The 14,218-nt window shown below is 43.1% G+C and overlaps 1 protein-coding gene across 1 annotated transcript in view; it reads right to left on the bottom strand.

Moving 5' to 3' along the window:
• The window catches only part of LOC140372580 (uncharacterized), a 99,374-nt gene that overhangs the window by 54,133 nt on the left and 31,023 nt on the right, over positions 1-14,218 (bottom strand). Inside the window, exons 5-9 of the mRNA XM_072459717.1 lie at positions 14,126-14,194; positions 6,588-6,713; positions 3,999-4,037; positions 3,613-3,804; positions 3,319-3,396 (exon numbers count right to left, since the gene is read on the bottom strand). Coding sequence (XP_072315818.1) covers positions 3,319-3,396; positions 3,613-3,804; positions 3,999-4,037; positions 6,588-6,713; positions 14,126-14,194 — 504 coding nt within the window. The remainder of the gene's footprint in view (positions 1-3,318; positions 3,397-3,612; positions 3,805-3,998; positions 4,038-6,587; positions 6,714-14,125; positions 14,195-14,218) is intronic.

The following is a 14,218-nucleotide window of genomic DNA, read 5'->3' as shown; positions in this document are numbered from 1 at the left end:
GAGATACTTTAGTACAAACAGGAGCAGGAGGAGACACTTTAGTACAAACAGGAGCAGGAGGAGATACTTTAGTACAAACAGGAGCAGGAGGAGATACTTTAGTACAAACAGGAGCAGGAGGAGATACTTTAGTACAAACAGGAGCAGGAGGAGACACTTTAGTACAAACAGGAGCAGGAGGAGATACTTTAGTACAAACAGGAGCAGGAGGAGATACTTTAGTACAAACAGGAGCAGGAGGAGATACTTTAGTACAAACAGGAGCAGGAGGAGACACTTTAGTACAAACAGGAGCAGGAGGAGATACTTTAGTACAAACAGGAGCAGGAGGAGATACTTTAGTACAAACAGGAGCAGGAGGAGATACTTTAGTACAAACAGGAGCAGGAGGAGACACTTTAGTACAAACAGGAGCAGGAGGAGATACTTTAGTACAAACAGGAGCAGGAGGAGACACTTTAGTACAAACAGGAGCAGGAGGAGACACTTTAGTACAAACAGGAGCAGGAGGAGATACTTTAGTACAAACAGGAGCAGGAGGAGACACTTTAGTACAAACAGGAGCAGGAGGAGATACTTTAGTACAAACAGGAGCAGGAGGAGATACTTTAGTACAAACAGGAGCAGGAGGAGATACTTTAGTACAAACAGGAGCAGGAGGAGATACTTTAGTACAAACAGGAGCAGGAGGAGATACTTTAGTACAAACAGGAGCAGGAGGAGACACTTTAGTACAAACAGGAGCAGGAGGAGATACTTTAGTACAAACAGGAGCAGGAGGAGATACTTTAGTACAAACAGGAGCAGGAGGAGACACTTTAGTACAAACAGGAGCAGGAGGAGATACTTTAGTACAAACAGGAGCAGGAGGAGACACTTTAGTACAAACAGGAGCAGGAGGAGATACTTTAGTACAAACAGGAGCAGGAGGAGATACTTTAGTACAAACAGGAGCAGGAGGAGACACTTTAGTACAAACAGGAGCAGGAGGAGACACTTTAGTACAAACAGGAGCAGGAGGAGACACTTTAGTACAAACAGGAGCAGGAGGAGATACTTTAGTACAAACAGGAGCAGGAGGAGATACTTTAGTACAAACAGGAGCAGGAGGAGATACTTTAGTACAAACAGGAGCAGGAGGAGATACTTTAGTACAAACAGGAGCAGGAGGAGATACTTTAGTACAAACAGGAGCAGGAGGAGATACTTTAGTACAAACAGTAAAACACTTGTTCATAAGTTCATGGTTCAGAGCTTTGGGCCAGAGGAGTTTCAACTCTGTCCAGGAGGAGCAGAGGAGGCTTCAGGAGGAGCAGAGGAGGCTTCAGGAGGAGCAGAGGATGCTTCAGGAGCAGAGGATGCTTCAGGAGCAGAGGAAGCATCAGGAGGAGCAGAGGAGGCTTCAGGAGGAGTAGAGGATGCTTCAGGAGCAGAGGATGCTTCAGGAGCAGAGGAGGGTTCAGGAGCAGAGGATGCTTCAGGAGCAGAGGATGCTTCAGGAGGAGCTGAGGAAGCTTCAGGAGGAGCAGAGGATGCTTCAGGAGGAGCAGAGGAGGCTTCAGGAGGAGCAGAGGAGGGTTCAGGAGCAGAGGATGCTTCAGGAGCAGAGGAAGCTTCAGGAGCAGAGGATGCTTCAGGAGCAGAGGATGCTTCAGGAGTAGAGGATGCTTCAGGAGGAGCAGAGGAGGGTTCAGGAGCAGAGGATGCTTCAGGAGCTGAGGAAGCTTCAGGAGCAAAGGAGGCTTCAGGAGCAGAGGATGCTTCAGGAGCAGAGGATGCTTCAGGAGCAGAGGATGCTTCAGGAGCAGAGGAATTTTCAGGAGCAGAGGATGCTTCAGGAGCAGAGGATGCTTCAGGAGGAGCAGAGGATGCTTCAGGAGCAGAGGATGCTTAAGGAGCAGAGGATGCTTCAGGAGCAGAGGATGCTTCAGGAGGAGCTGAGGATGCTTCAGGAGCAGAGGATGCTTCAGGAGCAGAGGATGCTTCAGGAGCAGAGGAGGCTTCAGGAGCAGAGGAAGCTTCAGGAGCAGAGGAAGGTTCAGGAGCAGAGGATGCTTCAGGAGCAGAGGAGGCTTCAGGAGCAGAGGAGGCTTCAGGAGCAGAGGATGCTTCAGGAGCAGAGGATGCTTCAGGAGCAGAGGAAGCTTCAGGAGCAGAGGAGGCTTCAGGAGCAGAGGATGCTTCAGGAGCAGAGGAAGCTTCAGGAGGAGCAGAGGAGGGTTCAGGAGCAGAGGAAGGTTCAGGAGCAGAGGAGGCTTCAGGAGCAGAGGAGGCTTCAGGAGCAGAGGATGCTTCAGGAGCAGAGGATGCTTCAGGAGCAGAGGATGCTTCAGGAGCAGAGGATGCTTCAGAAGCAGAGGATGCTTCAGGAGCAGAGGATGCTTCAGGAGCAGAGGAGGCTTCAGGAGCAGAGGATGCTTCAGGAGCAGAGGATGCTTCAGGAGCAGAGGATGCTTCAGAAGCAGAGGATGCTTCAGGAGCAGAGGAGGCTTCAGGAGCAGAGGATGCTTCAGGAGCAGAGGAGGCTTCAGGAGCAGAGGAGGCTTCAGGAGCAGAGGAAGCTTCAGGAGCAGAGGGCGCTTCAGGAGCAGAGGATGCTTCAGGAGCAGAGGAAGCTTCAGGAGCAGAGGGTGCTTCAGGAGCAGAGGATGCTTCAGAAGCAGAGGATGCTTCAGGAGCAGAGGAAGCTTCAGAAGCAGAGGAGGCTTCAGGAGCAGAGGAGGCTTCAGGAGCAGAGGAAGCTTCAGGAGCAGAGGGTGCTTCAGGAGCAGAGGATGCTTCAGAAGCAGAGGATGCTTCAGGAGCAGAGGAGGGTTCAGGAGCAGAGGATGCTTCAGGAGCAGAGGATGCTTCAGGAGCAGAGGAAGCTTCAGGAGGAGCAGAGGAGGGTTCAGGAGCAGAGGATGCTTCAGGAGCAGAGGAGGCTTCAGGAGCAGAGGATGCTTCAGGAGGAGCAGAGGATGCTTCAGGAGCAGAGGATGCTTAAGGAGCAGAGGATGCTTCAGGAGCAGAGGAAGCTTCAGGAGCAGAGGATGCTTCAGGAGCAGAGGATGCTTCAGGAGCAGAGGAAGCTTCAGGAGCAGAGGAGGCTTCAGGAGCAGAGGATGCTTCAGGAGGAGCAGAGGATGCTTCAGGAGCAGAGGATGCTTAAGGAGCAGAGGATGCTTCAGGAGCAGAGGAAGCTTCAGGAGCAGAGGATGCTTAAGGAGCAGAGGATGCTTCAGGAGCAGAGGATGCTTCAGGAGCAGAGGAAGCTTCAGGAGCAGAGGATGCTTCAGGAGCAGAGGAAGTTTCAGGAGGAGCAGAGGAAGCTCGTACCATGTCCTGGAGTCTGTATCCTGGAGGTAAAGTGTCCTCTCTCTCTCCAACACGAAAGGCTTTCTCTGACTTCACGCCCTGCTCAACGGCACAAGGTCAGGCACATGTACACTCAGCAGGGGTGGATCCAGATATATATGTATATATATATATATATATATATATATATATATATATATATATATATATATATATATATATATATATATATATATATATATATATATATATATATATATATATATATAGATATATATATATTAGAGCTCTGGTTGGGTCTCTTCAGGATCTCACCTCTTTCACTTCTGGACCTGTGTATTTGGGCTCAGGACGTTTAGGAGCTTGTGACGGCAGAGCAGCGGCCAGAGCATCCAGAGGGTCCAGAGGAAGAGCAGCTGCAGGAGCATCCAGAGGGTCCAGAGGAAGAGCAGCTGCAGGAGCATCCAGGGGGTCCAGAGGAAGAGCAGCTGCAAGAGCAGGATCAGGCTGGAAAAGAAAGAAGAAGAACATCTGGATCAGAAGAAGAAAGAAGAAGAACATCTGGATCAGAAGAAGAAAGAAGAAGAACATCTGGATCAGAAGAAGAAAGAAGAAGAACATCTGAAGCTTCAAAGAGAATATTCGACTCGTTTGGATCGTTTCAGCCTCAAAAACATCAAATACAAAAGAGGAGTTTGTACCTTTTTGGTTTTTGGAACTGAAGGAACTTCCACCTGGAGCTGTAACACACAGAAGAACATGAGAGGAGCCAGGCCTGTCCCTGAGGCACACCAGACCTAAAACACACCTAAACCAGACCTAAAACAGGACTAAACCAGACCTAAAACACACCTAAACCAGACCTAAAACACACCTAAACCAGACCTAAACCAGACCTAAAACACACCTAAACCAGACCTAAAACAAACCTAAACCAGACCTAAAACACACCTAAACCAGACCTAAAACAGGACTAAACCAGACCTAAAACACACCTAAACCAGACCTAAAACACACCTAAACCAGACCTAAAACACACCTAAACCAGACCTAAAACACACCTAAACCAGAACTAAAACACACCTAAACCAGACCTAAAACACACCTAAACCAGACCTAAAACACACCTAAACCAGACCTAAAACACACCTAAACCAGACCTAAAACACACCTAAACCAGACCTAAAACACACCTAAACCAGACCTAAAACACACCTAAACCAGACCTAAAACACACCTAAACCAGACCTAAAACACACCTAAACCAGACCTAAAACAGGACTAAACCAGACCTAAAACAGACCTAAACCAGACCTAAAACACACCTAAACCAGACCTAAAACACACCTAAACCAGACCTAAAACACACCTAAACCAGACCTAAAACAGGACTAAACCAGACCTAAAACACACCTAAACCAGACCTAAAACACACCTAAACCAGACCTAAAACACACCTAAACCAGACCTAAAACACACCTAAACCAGACCTAAAACACACCTAAACCAGACCTAAAACACACCTAAACCAGACCTAAAACACACCTAAACCAGACCTAAAACACACCTAAACCAGACCTAAAACAGGACTAAACCAGACCTAAAACAGGACTAAACCAGACCTAAACCAGACCTAAACCAGGACTAAAACAGGACTAAACCAGACCTAAAACACACCTAAACCAGGACTAAACCAGACCTAAACCAGACCTAAACCAGGACTAAACCAGGACTAAAACAGACCTAAACCAGACCTAAAACAGACCCAAACCAGACCTAAACCAGGACTAAATCAGACCTAAACCAGACCTAAACCAGACCTAAACCAGGACTAAACCAAACCTAAACCAGACCTAAACCAGCCTAAACCAGGACTAAAACAGACCTAAACCAGGACTAAACCAGGACTAAAACAGACCTAAACCAGACCTAAAACAGACCTAAACCAGGACTAAACCAGGACTAAACCAGGTCTAAACCAGGTCTAAACCAGACCTAAACCAGACCTAAACCAGGACTAAAACAGACCTAAACCAGACCTAAACCAGACCTAAACCAAACCTAAACCAGACCTAAACCAGACCTAAACCAGGTCTAAACCAGATCTAAACCAGGACTAAACCAGGTCTAAACCAGGACTAAACCAGACCTAAACCAGGACTAAAACAGACCTAAACCAGACCTAAACCAGACCTAAACCAAACCTAAACCAGACCTAAACCAGACCTAAACCAGGTCTAAACCAGATCTAAACCAGGACTAAACCAGGTCTAAACCAGGACTAAACCAGGTCTAAACCAGGACTAAACCAGGACTAAACCAGGTCTAAACCAGGACTAAACCAGACCTAAACCAGACCTAAACCAGACCTAAACCAGGACTAAAACAGACCTAAACCAGACCTAAACCAAACCTAAACCAGGACTAAACCAGACCTAAACCAGACCTAAACCAGACCTAAACCAGGACTAAACCAAACCTAAACCATACCTAAACCAGCCTAAACCAGGACTAAAACAGACCTAAACCAGGACTAAACCAGGACTAAAACAGACCTAAACCAGACCTAAACCAGACCTAAACCAGACCTAAACCAGACCTAAACCAGGACTAAACCAGACCTAAACCAGACCTAAACCAGACCTAAACCAGACCTAAACCAGACCTAAACCAGGTCTAAACCAGGTCTAAACCAGGACAAAACCAGGTCTAAACCAGATCTAAACCAGGACTAAACCAGGTCTAAACCAGACCTAAACCAAACCTAAACCAGACCTAAACCAGACCTAAACCAGACCTAAACCAGACCTAAACCAAACCTAAACCAGACCTAAACCAGACCTAAACCAGGACTAAACCAGGTCTAAACCAGGACTAAACCAGGTCTAAACCAGATCTAAACCAGGACTAAACCAGGTCTAAACCAGGACTAAACCAGGTCTAAACCAGGTCTAAACCAGGTCTAAACCAGGTCTAAACCAGGTCTAAACCAGGACTAAACCAGGTCTAAACCAGGACTAAACCAGGTCTAAACCAGGTCTAAACCAGGTCTAAACCAGGACTAAACCAGGTCAAATTACACTTTTGATTTTAAAATAAAAGAAGGAAACTCCAGAATGTAAATGATTGAATCAAACACAAGTGTGAATCTGAAACTCAAAAAGACTTTGTCATGAAACATGAAGATCTGAAGAACCGAATCGGACTACGAGGTCAAAACTAGATCTTTCACGTGTTTGAACGATGAAGAGGAGAAAGTCTGACCAACAGAAGAGTCCTGGAAGCTCTACCTGAGTCAGCGGCGCTGAAGCTTTGGAAACCGCAGCAGAAGAAGTACTGGTGGTAGTAGTTGTAGTAGAAGTACTTGGATTCGTGGTTTTGGCAGGTTCGACTTTTACAGTTGTGGCCGCAGTCGTCTAGAACGCAAAAAAAAGTCTAAATTTCTCTCAATCCAAAGCAACAAACCCAAAAGTCTATGACACCAGCACCAAAACGTGAAGCCAGATTGAAAAGCAGCGAGTTTAAGACGTGGGAAAGTCGTGAGAAAATGGAGTTAGGCTCAAGAAAAGAGTCAGAAAGTCGTGAGAAAATGGAGTTAGGCTCAAGAAAAGAGTCAGAAAGTCGTGAGAAAATGGAGTTAGGCTCAAGAAAAGAGTCAGAAAGTCGTGAGAAAATGGAGTTAGGCTCAAGAAAAGAGTCAGAAAGTCGTGAGAAAATGGAGTTAGGCTCAAGAAAAGAGTCAGAAAGTCGTGAGAAAATGGAGTTAGGCTCAAGAAAAGAGTCAGAAAGTCGTGAGAAAATGGAGTTAGGCTCAAGAAAAGAGTCAGAAAGTCGTGAGAAAATTGAGTTAGGCTCAAGAAAAGAGTCAGAAAGTCGTGAGAAAATGGAGTTAAGCTCAAGAAAAGAGTCAGAAAGTCGTGGATAAAATGGAGTTAGGCTCAAGAAAAGAGTCAGAAAGTCGTGAGAAAATGGAGTTAAGCTCAAGAAAAGAGTCAGAAAGTCGTGAGAAAATGGAGTTAGGCTCAAGAAAAGAGTCAGAAAGTCATGAGAAAATGGAGTTAGGCTCAAGAAAAGAGTCAGAAAGTCGTGAGAAAATGGAGTTAAGCTCAAGAAAAGAGTCAGAAAGTCGTGAGAAAATGGAGTTAAGCTCAAGAAAAGAGTCAGAAAGTCGTGAGAAAATGGAGTTAAGCTCAAGAAAAGAGTCAGAAAGTCATGAGAAAATGGAGTTAGGCTCAAGAAAAGAGTCAGAAAGTCGTGAGAAAATGGAGTTAGGCTCAAGAAAAGAGTCAGAAAGTCGTGAGAAAATGGAGTTAGGCTCAAGAAAAGAGTCAGAAAGTCGTGAGAAAATGGAGTTAAGCTCAAGAAAAGAGTCAGAAAGTCGTGAGAAAATGGAGTTAAGCTCAAGAAAAGAGTCAGAAAGTCGTGAGAAAATGGAGTTAAGCTCAAGAAAAGAGTCAGAAAGTCGTGAGAAAATGGAGTTAGGCTCAAGAAAAGAGTCAGAAAGTCGTGAGAAAATGGAGTTAAGCTCAAGAAAAGAGTCAGAAAGTCGTGAGAAAATGGAGTTAAGCTCAAGAAAAGAGTCAGAAAGTCGTGAGAAAATGGAGTTAGGCTCAAGAAAAGAGTCAGAAAGTCGTGAGAAAATGGAGTTAAGCTCAAGAAAAGAGTCAGAAAGTCGTGAGAAAATGGAGTTAGGCTCAAGAAAAGAGTCAGAAAGTCGTGAGAAAATGGAGTTAAGCTCAAGAAAAGAGTCAGAAAGTCGTGAGAAAATGGAGTTAGGCTCAAGAAAAGAGTCAGAAAGTCGTGAGAAAATGGAGTTAGGCTCAAGAAAAGAGTCAGAAAGTCGTGAGAAAATGGAGTTAGGCTCAAGAAAAGAGTCAGAAAGTCGTGAGAAAATGGAGTTAGGCTCAAGAAAAGAGTCAGAAAGTCGTGAGAAAATGGAGTTAGGCTCAAGAAAAGAGTCAGAAAGTCGTGAGAAAATGGAGTTCGGCTCAAGAAAAGAGTCAGAAAGTCGTGAGAAAATGGAGTTAGGCTCAAGAAAAGAGTCAGAAAGTCATGAGAAAATGGAGTTAGGCTCAAGAAAAGAGTCAGAAAGTCGTGAGAAAATGGAGTTAAGCTCAAGAAAAGAGTCAGAAAGTCGTGAGAAAATGGAGTTAGGCTCAAGAAAAGAGTCAGAAAGTCGTGAGAAAATGGAGTTAGGCTCAAGAAAAGAGTCAGAAAGTCGTGAGAAAATGGAGTTAGGCTCAAATAAAGAGTCAGAAAGTCGTGAGAAAATGGAGTTAGGCTCAAGAAAAGAGTCAGAAAGTCGTGAGAAAATGGAGTTAAGCTCAAGAAAAGAGTCAGAAAGTCATGAGAAAATGGAGTTAGGCTCAAGAAAAGAGTCAGAAAGTCATGAGAAAATGGAGTTAGGCTCAAGAAAAGAGTCAGAAAGTCGTGAGAAAATGGAGTTAAGCTCAAGAAAAGAGTCAGAAAGTCGTGAGAAAATGGAGTTAAGCTCAAGAAAAGTCAAAAAGTCGTGAGAAAATGGAGTTAGGCTCAAGAAAAGAGTCAGAAAGTCGTGAGAAAATGGAGTTAGGCTCAAGAAAAGAGTCAGAAAGTCGTGAGAAAATGGAGTTAGGCTCAAGAAAAGAGTCAGAAAGTCGTGGATAAAATGGAGTTAGGCTCAAGAAAAGAGTCAGAAAGTCGTGAGAAAATGGAGTTAGGCTCAAGAAAAGAGTCAGAAAGTCATGAGAAAATGGAGTTAGGCTCAAGAAAAGAGTCAGAAAGTTGTGAGAAAATGGAGTTAAGCTCAAGAAAAGAGTCAGAAAGTCGTGAGAAAATGGAGTTAAGCTCAAGAAAAGTCAAAAAGTCGTGAGAAAATGGAGTTAGGCTCAAGAAAAGAGTCAGAAAGTCGTGAGAAAATGGAGTTAGGCTCAAGAAAAGAGTCAGAAAGTCGTGAGAAAATGGAGTTAAGCTCAAGAAAAGAGTCAGAAAGTCGTGGATAAAATGGAGTTAGGCTCAAGAAAAGAGTCAGAAAGTCGTGAGAAAATGGAGTTAGGCTCAAGAAAAGAGTCAGAAAGTCATGAGAAAATGGAGTTAGGCTCAAGAAAAGAGTCAGAAAGTCGTGAGAAAATGGAGTTAGGCTCAAGAAAAGAGTCAGAAAGTCATGAGAAAATGGAGTTAGGCTCAAGAAAAGAGTCAGAAAGTCGTGAGAAAATGGAGTTAGGCTCAAGAAAAGAGTCAGAAAGTCGTGAGAAAATGGAGTTAGGCTCAAGAAAAGAGTCAGAAAGTCGTGAGAAAATGGAGTTAGGCTCAAGAAAAGAGTCAGAAAGTCGTGAGAAAATGGAGTTAAGCTCAAGAAAAGAGTCAGAAAGTCGTGAGAAAATGGAGTTAAGCTCAAGAAAAGAGTCAGAAAGTCGTGAGAAAATGGAGTTAAGCTCAAGAAAAGAGTCAGAAAGTCGTGAGAAAATGGAGTTAAGCTCAAGAAAAGAGTCAGAAAGTCGTGAGAAAATGGAGTTAGGCTCAAGAAAAGAGTCAGAAAGTCGTGAGAAAATGGAGTTAAGCTCAAGAAAAGAGTCAGAAAGTCATGAGAAAATGGAGTTAGGCTCAAGAAAAGAGTCAGAAAGTCGTGAGAAAATGGAGTTAGGCTCAAGAAAAGAGTCAGAAAGTCGTGAGAAAATGGAGTTAAGCTCAAGAAAAGAGTCAGAAAGTCGTGAGAAAATGGAGTTAGGCTCAAGAAAAGAGTCAGAAAGTCGTGAGAAAATGGAGTTAGGCTCAAGAAAAGAGTCAGAAAGTCGTGAGAAAATGGACTTAGGCTCAAGAAAAGAGTCAGAAAGTCGTGAGAAAATGGAGTTAGGCTCAAGAAAAGAGTCAGAAAGTCATGAGAAAATGGAGTTAGGCTCAAGAAAAGAGTCAGAAAGTCGTGAGAAAATGGAGTTAAGCTCAAGAAAAGAGTCAGAAAGTCGTGAGAAAATGGAGTTAAGCTCAAGAAAAGTCAAAAAGTCGTGAGAAAATGGAGTTAGGCTCAAGAAAAGAGTCAGAAAGTCGTGAGAAAATGGAGTTAGGCTCAAGAAAAGAGTCAGAAAGTCGTGAGAAAATGGAGTTAAGCTCAAGAAAAGAGTCAGAAAGTCGTGGATAAAATGGAGTTAGGCTCAAGAAAAGAGTCAGAAAGTCGTGAGAAAATGGAGTTAGGCTCAAGAAAAGAGTCAGAAAGTCATGAGAAAATGGAGTTAGGCTCAAGAAAAGAGTCAGAAAGTCGTGAGAAAATGGAGTTAAGCTCAAGAAAAGAGTCAGAAAGTCGTGAGAAAATGGAGTTAAGCTCAAGAAAAGTCAAAAAGTCGTGAGAAAATGGAGTCAGGCTCAAGAAAAGAGTCAGAAAGTCGTGAGAAAATGGAGTCAGGCTCAAGAAAAGAGTCAGAAAGTCGTGAGAAAATGGAGTTAAGCTCAAGAAAAGAGTCAGAAAGTCGTGGATAAAATGGAGTTAGGCTCAAGAAAAGAGTCAGAAAGTCGTGAGAAAATGGAGTTAGGCTCAAGAAAAGAGTCAGAAAGTCATGAGAAAATGGAGTTAGGCTCAAGAAAAGAGTCAGAAAGTCGTGAGAAAATGGAGTTAGGCTCAAGAAAAGAGTCAGAAAGTCGTGAGAAAATGGAGTTAGGCTCAAGAAAAGAGTCAGAAAGTCGTGGATAAAATGGAGTTAGGCTCAAGAAAAGAGTCAGAAAGTCGTGAGAAAATGGAGTTAAGCTCAAGAAAAGAGTCAGAAAGTCATGAGAAAATGGAGTTAGGCTCAAGAAAAGAGTCAGAAAGTCGTGAGAAAATGGAGTTAGGCTCAAGAAAAGAGTCAGAAAGTCGTGAGAAAATGGAGTTAGGCTCAAGAAAAGAGTCAGAAAGTCGTGAGAAAATGGAGTTAGGCTCAAGAAAAGAGTCAGAAAGTCGTGAGAAAATGGAGTTAAGCTCAAGAAAAGAGTCAGAAAGTCGTGAGAAAATGGAGTTAAGCTCAAGAAAAGAGTCAGAAAGTCGTGAGAAAATGGAGTTAGGCTCAAGAAAAGAGTCAGAAAGTCGTGAGAAAATGGAGTTAAGCTCAAGAAAAGAGTCAGAAAGTTGTGAGAAAATGGAGTTAGGCTCAAGAAAAGAGTCAGAAAGTCGTGAGAAAATGGAGTTAAGCTCAAGAAAAGAGTCAGAAAGTCGTGAGAAAATGGAGTTAAGCTCAAGAAAAGAGTCAGAAAGTCGTGAGAAAATGGAGTTAGGCTCAAGAAAAGAGTCAGAAAGTCGTGAGAAAATGGAGTTAAGCTCAAGAAAAGAGTCAGAAAGTCATGAGAAAATGGAGTTAGGCTCAAGAAAAGAGTCAGAAAGTCGTGAGAAAATGGAGTTAAGCTCAAGAAAAGAGTCAGAAAGTCGTGAGAAAATGGAGTTAGGCTCAAGAAAAGAGTCAGAAAGTCGTGAGAAAATGGAGTTAGGCTCAAGAAAAGAGTCAGAAAGTCGTGAGAAAATGGAGTTAGGCTCAAGAAAAGAGTCAGAAAGTCGTGAGAAAATGGAGTTAGGCTCAAGAAAAGAGTCAGAAAGTCATGAGAAAATGGAGTTAGGCTCAAGAAAAGAGTCAGAAAGTCGTGAGAAAATGGAGTTAGGCTCAAGAAAAGAGTCAGAAAGTCGTGAGAAAATGGAGTTAAGCTCAAGAAAAGAGTCAGAAAGTCGTGAGAAAATGGAGTTAGGCTCAAGAAAAGAGTCAGAAAGTCGTGAGAAAATGGAGTTAAGCTCAAGAAAAGAGTCAGAAAGTCGTGAGAAAATGGAGTTAGGCTCAAGAAAAGAGTCAGAAAGTCGTGAGAAAATGGAGTTAGGCTCAAATAAAGAGTCAGAAAGTCGTGAGAAAATGGAGTTAGGCTCAAGAAAAGAGTCAGAAAGTCGTGAGAAAATGGAGTTAAGCTCAAGAAAAGTCAAAAAGTCGTGAGAAAATGGAGTTAGGCTCAAGAAAAGAGTCAGAAAGTCGTGAGAAAATGGAGTTAAGCTCAAGAAAAGAGTCAGAAAGTCGTGAGAAAATGGAGTTAGGCTCAAGAAAAGAGTCAGAAAGTCGTGAGAAAATGGAGTTAGGCTCAAGAAAAGAGTCAGAAAGTTGTGAGAAAATGGAGTTAAGCTCAAGAAAAGAGTCAGAAAGTCGTGAGAAAATGGAGTTAAGCTCAAGAAAAGAGTCAGAAAGTCATGAGAAAATGGAGTTAAGCTCAAGAAAAGAGTCAGAAAGTCGTGAGAAAATGGAGTTAGGCTCAAGAAAAGAGTCAGAAAGTCGTGAGAAAATGGAGTTAAGCTCAAGAAAAGAGTCAGAAAGTCGTGAGAAAATGGAGTTAGGCTCAAGAAAAGAGTCAGAAAGTCGTGAGAAAATGGAGTTAAGCTCAAGAAAAGAGTCAGAAAGTCGTGAGAAAATGGAGTTAAGCTCAAGAAAAGAGTCAGAAAGTCGTGAGAAAATGGAGTTAAGCTCAAGAAAAGTCAAAAAGTCGTGAGAAAATGGAGTTAGGCTCAAGAAAAGAGTCAGAAAGTCGTGAGAAAATGGAGTTAAGCTCAAGAAAAGAGTCAGAAAGTTGTGAGAAAATGGAGTTAGGCTCAAGAAAAGAGTCAGAAAGTCGTGAGAAAATGGAGTTAAGCTCAAGAAAAGAGTCAGAAAGTCGTGAGAAAATGGAGTTAGGCTCAAGAAAAGAGTCAAAGTCGTGAGAAAATGGAGTTAGGCTCAAGAAAAGAGTCAGAAAGTCGTGAGAAAATGGAGTTAGGCTCAAGAAAAGAGTCAGAAAGTCGTGAGAAAATGGAGTTAGGCTCAAGAAAAGAGTCAGAAAGTCGTGAGAAAATGGAGTTAGGCTCAAGAAAAGAGTCAGAAAGTCGTGAGAAAATGGAGTTAGGCTCAAGAAAAGAGTCAGAAAGTCGTGAGAAAATGGAGTTAAGCTCAAGAAAAGTCAAAAAGTCGTGAGAAAATGGAGTTAGGCTCAAGAAAAGAGTCAGAAAGTCGTGAGAAAATGGAGTTAAGCTCAAGAAAAGAGTCAGAAAGTTGTGAGAAAATGGAGTTAGGCTCAAGAAAAGAGTCAGAAAGTCGTGAGAAAATGGAGTTAAGCTCAAGAAAAGAGTCAGAAAGTCGTGAGAAAATGGAGTTAGGCTCAAGAAAAGAGTCAGAAAGTCGTGAGAAAATGGAGTTAGGCTCAAGAAAAGAGTCAGAAAGTCGTGAGAAAATGGAGTTAGGCTCAAGAAAAGAGTCAGAAAGTCGTGAGAAAATGGAGTTAGGCTCAAGAAAAGAGTCAGAAAGTCGTGAGAAAATGGAGTTAGGCTCAAGAAAAGAGTCAGAAAGTCGTGAGAAAATGGAGTTAGGCTCAAGAAAAGAGTCAGAAAGTCGTGAGAAAATGGAGTTAAGCTCAAGAAAAGAGTCAGAAAGTCGTGAGAAAATGGAGTTAGGCTCAAGAAAAGAGTCAGAAAGTCGTGAGAAAATGGAGTTAGGCTCAAGAAAAGAGTCAGAAAGTCGTGAGAAAATGGAGTTAAGCTCAAGAAAAGAGTCAGAAAGTCATGAGAAAATGGAGTTAGGCTCAAGAAAAGAGTCAGAAAGTCGTGAGAAAATGGAGTTAGGCTCAAGAAAAGAGTCAGAAAGTCGTGAGAAAATGGAGTTAGGCTCAAGAAAAGAGTCAGAAAGTCGTGAGCTGAACCCAAGTGTCAATCACCGAAACCAAAAGGTCAAAATGTGTCAGATTCATAACAAGCACGGCCCAAACAAGATGAAGAAAGACGTAAAGTTCTGGCTGTGAAGCAGTTTGAGCTGAACAGCGCCACCAGCAGGAACAGCACTGCACAGATTCCAGAGCTGAGAAAAGGTTCTGGTTCTCTGGTTCCTGGTACCTTTGTGGAGACTCTGGGCTCAGGTTTGGACCCTGAGGACGACGGCTTGACCTGAGCAGCAGCTCCGCCCTAGAACACGCAACAGAATCAGAC

Source organism: Eucyclogobius newberryi, unplaced genomic scaffold, assembly GCF_026437365.1.
Source record: "Eucyclogobius newberryi isolate DKJ021-1_F unplaced genomic scaffold, fEucNew1.0.hap1 SCAF_26, whole genome shotgun sequence".
NCBI classification, from domain to species: Eukaryota; Metazoa; Chordata; class Actinopteri; order Gobiiformes; family Gobiidae; genus Eucyclogobius; species Eucyclogobius newberryi.
The sequence above is the reverse complement of the archived record's forward strand: the minus strand, read 5'-3'. Positions and strand labels throughout refer to the sequence as shown.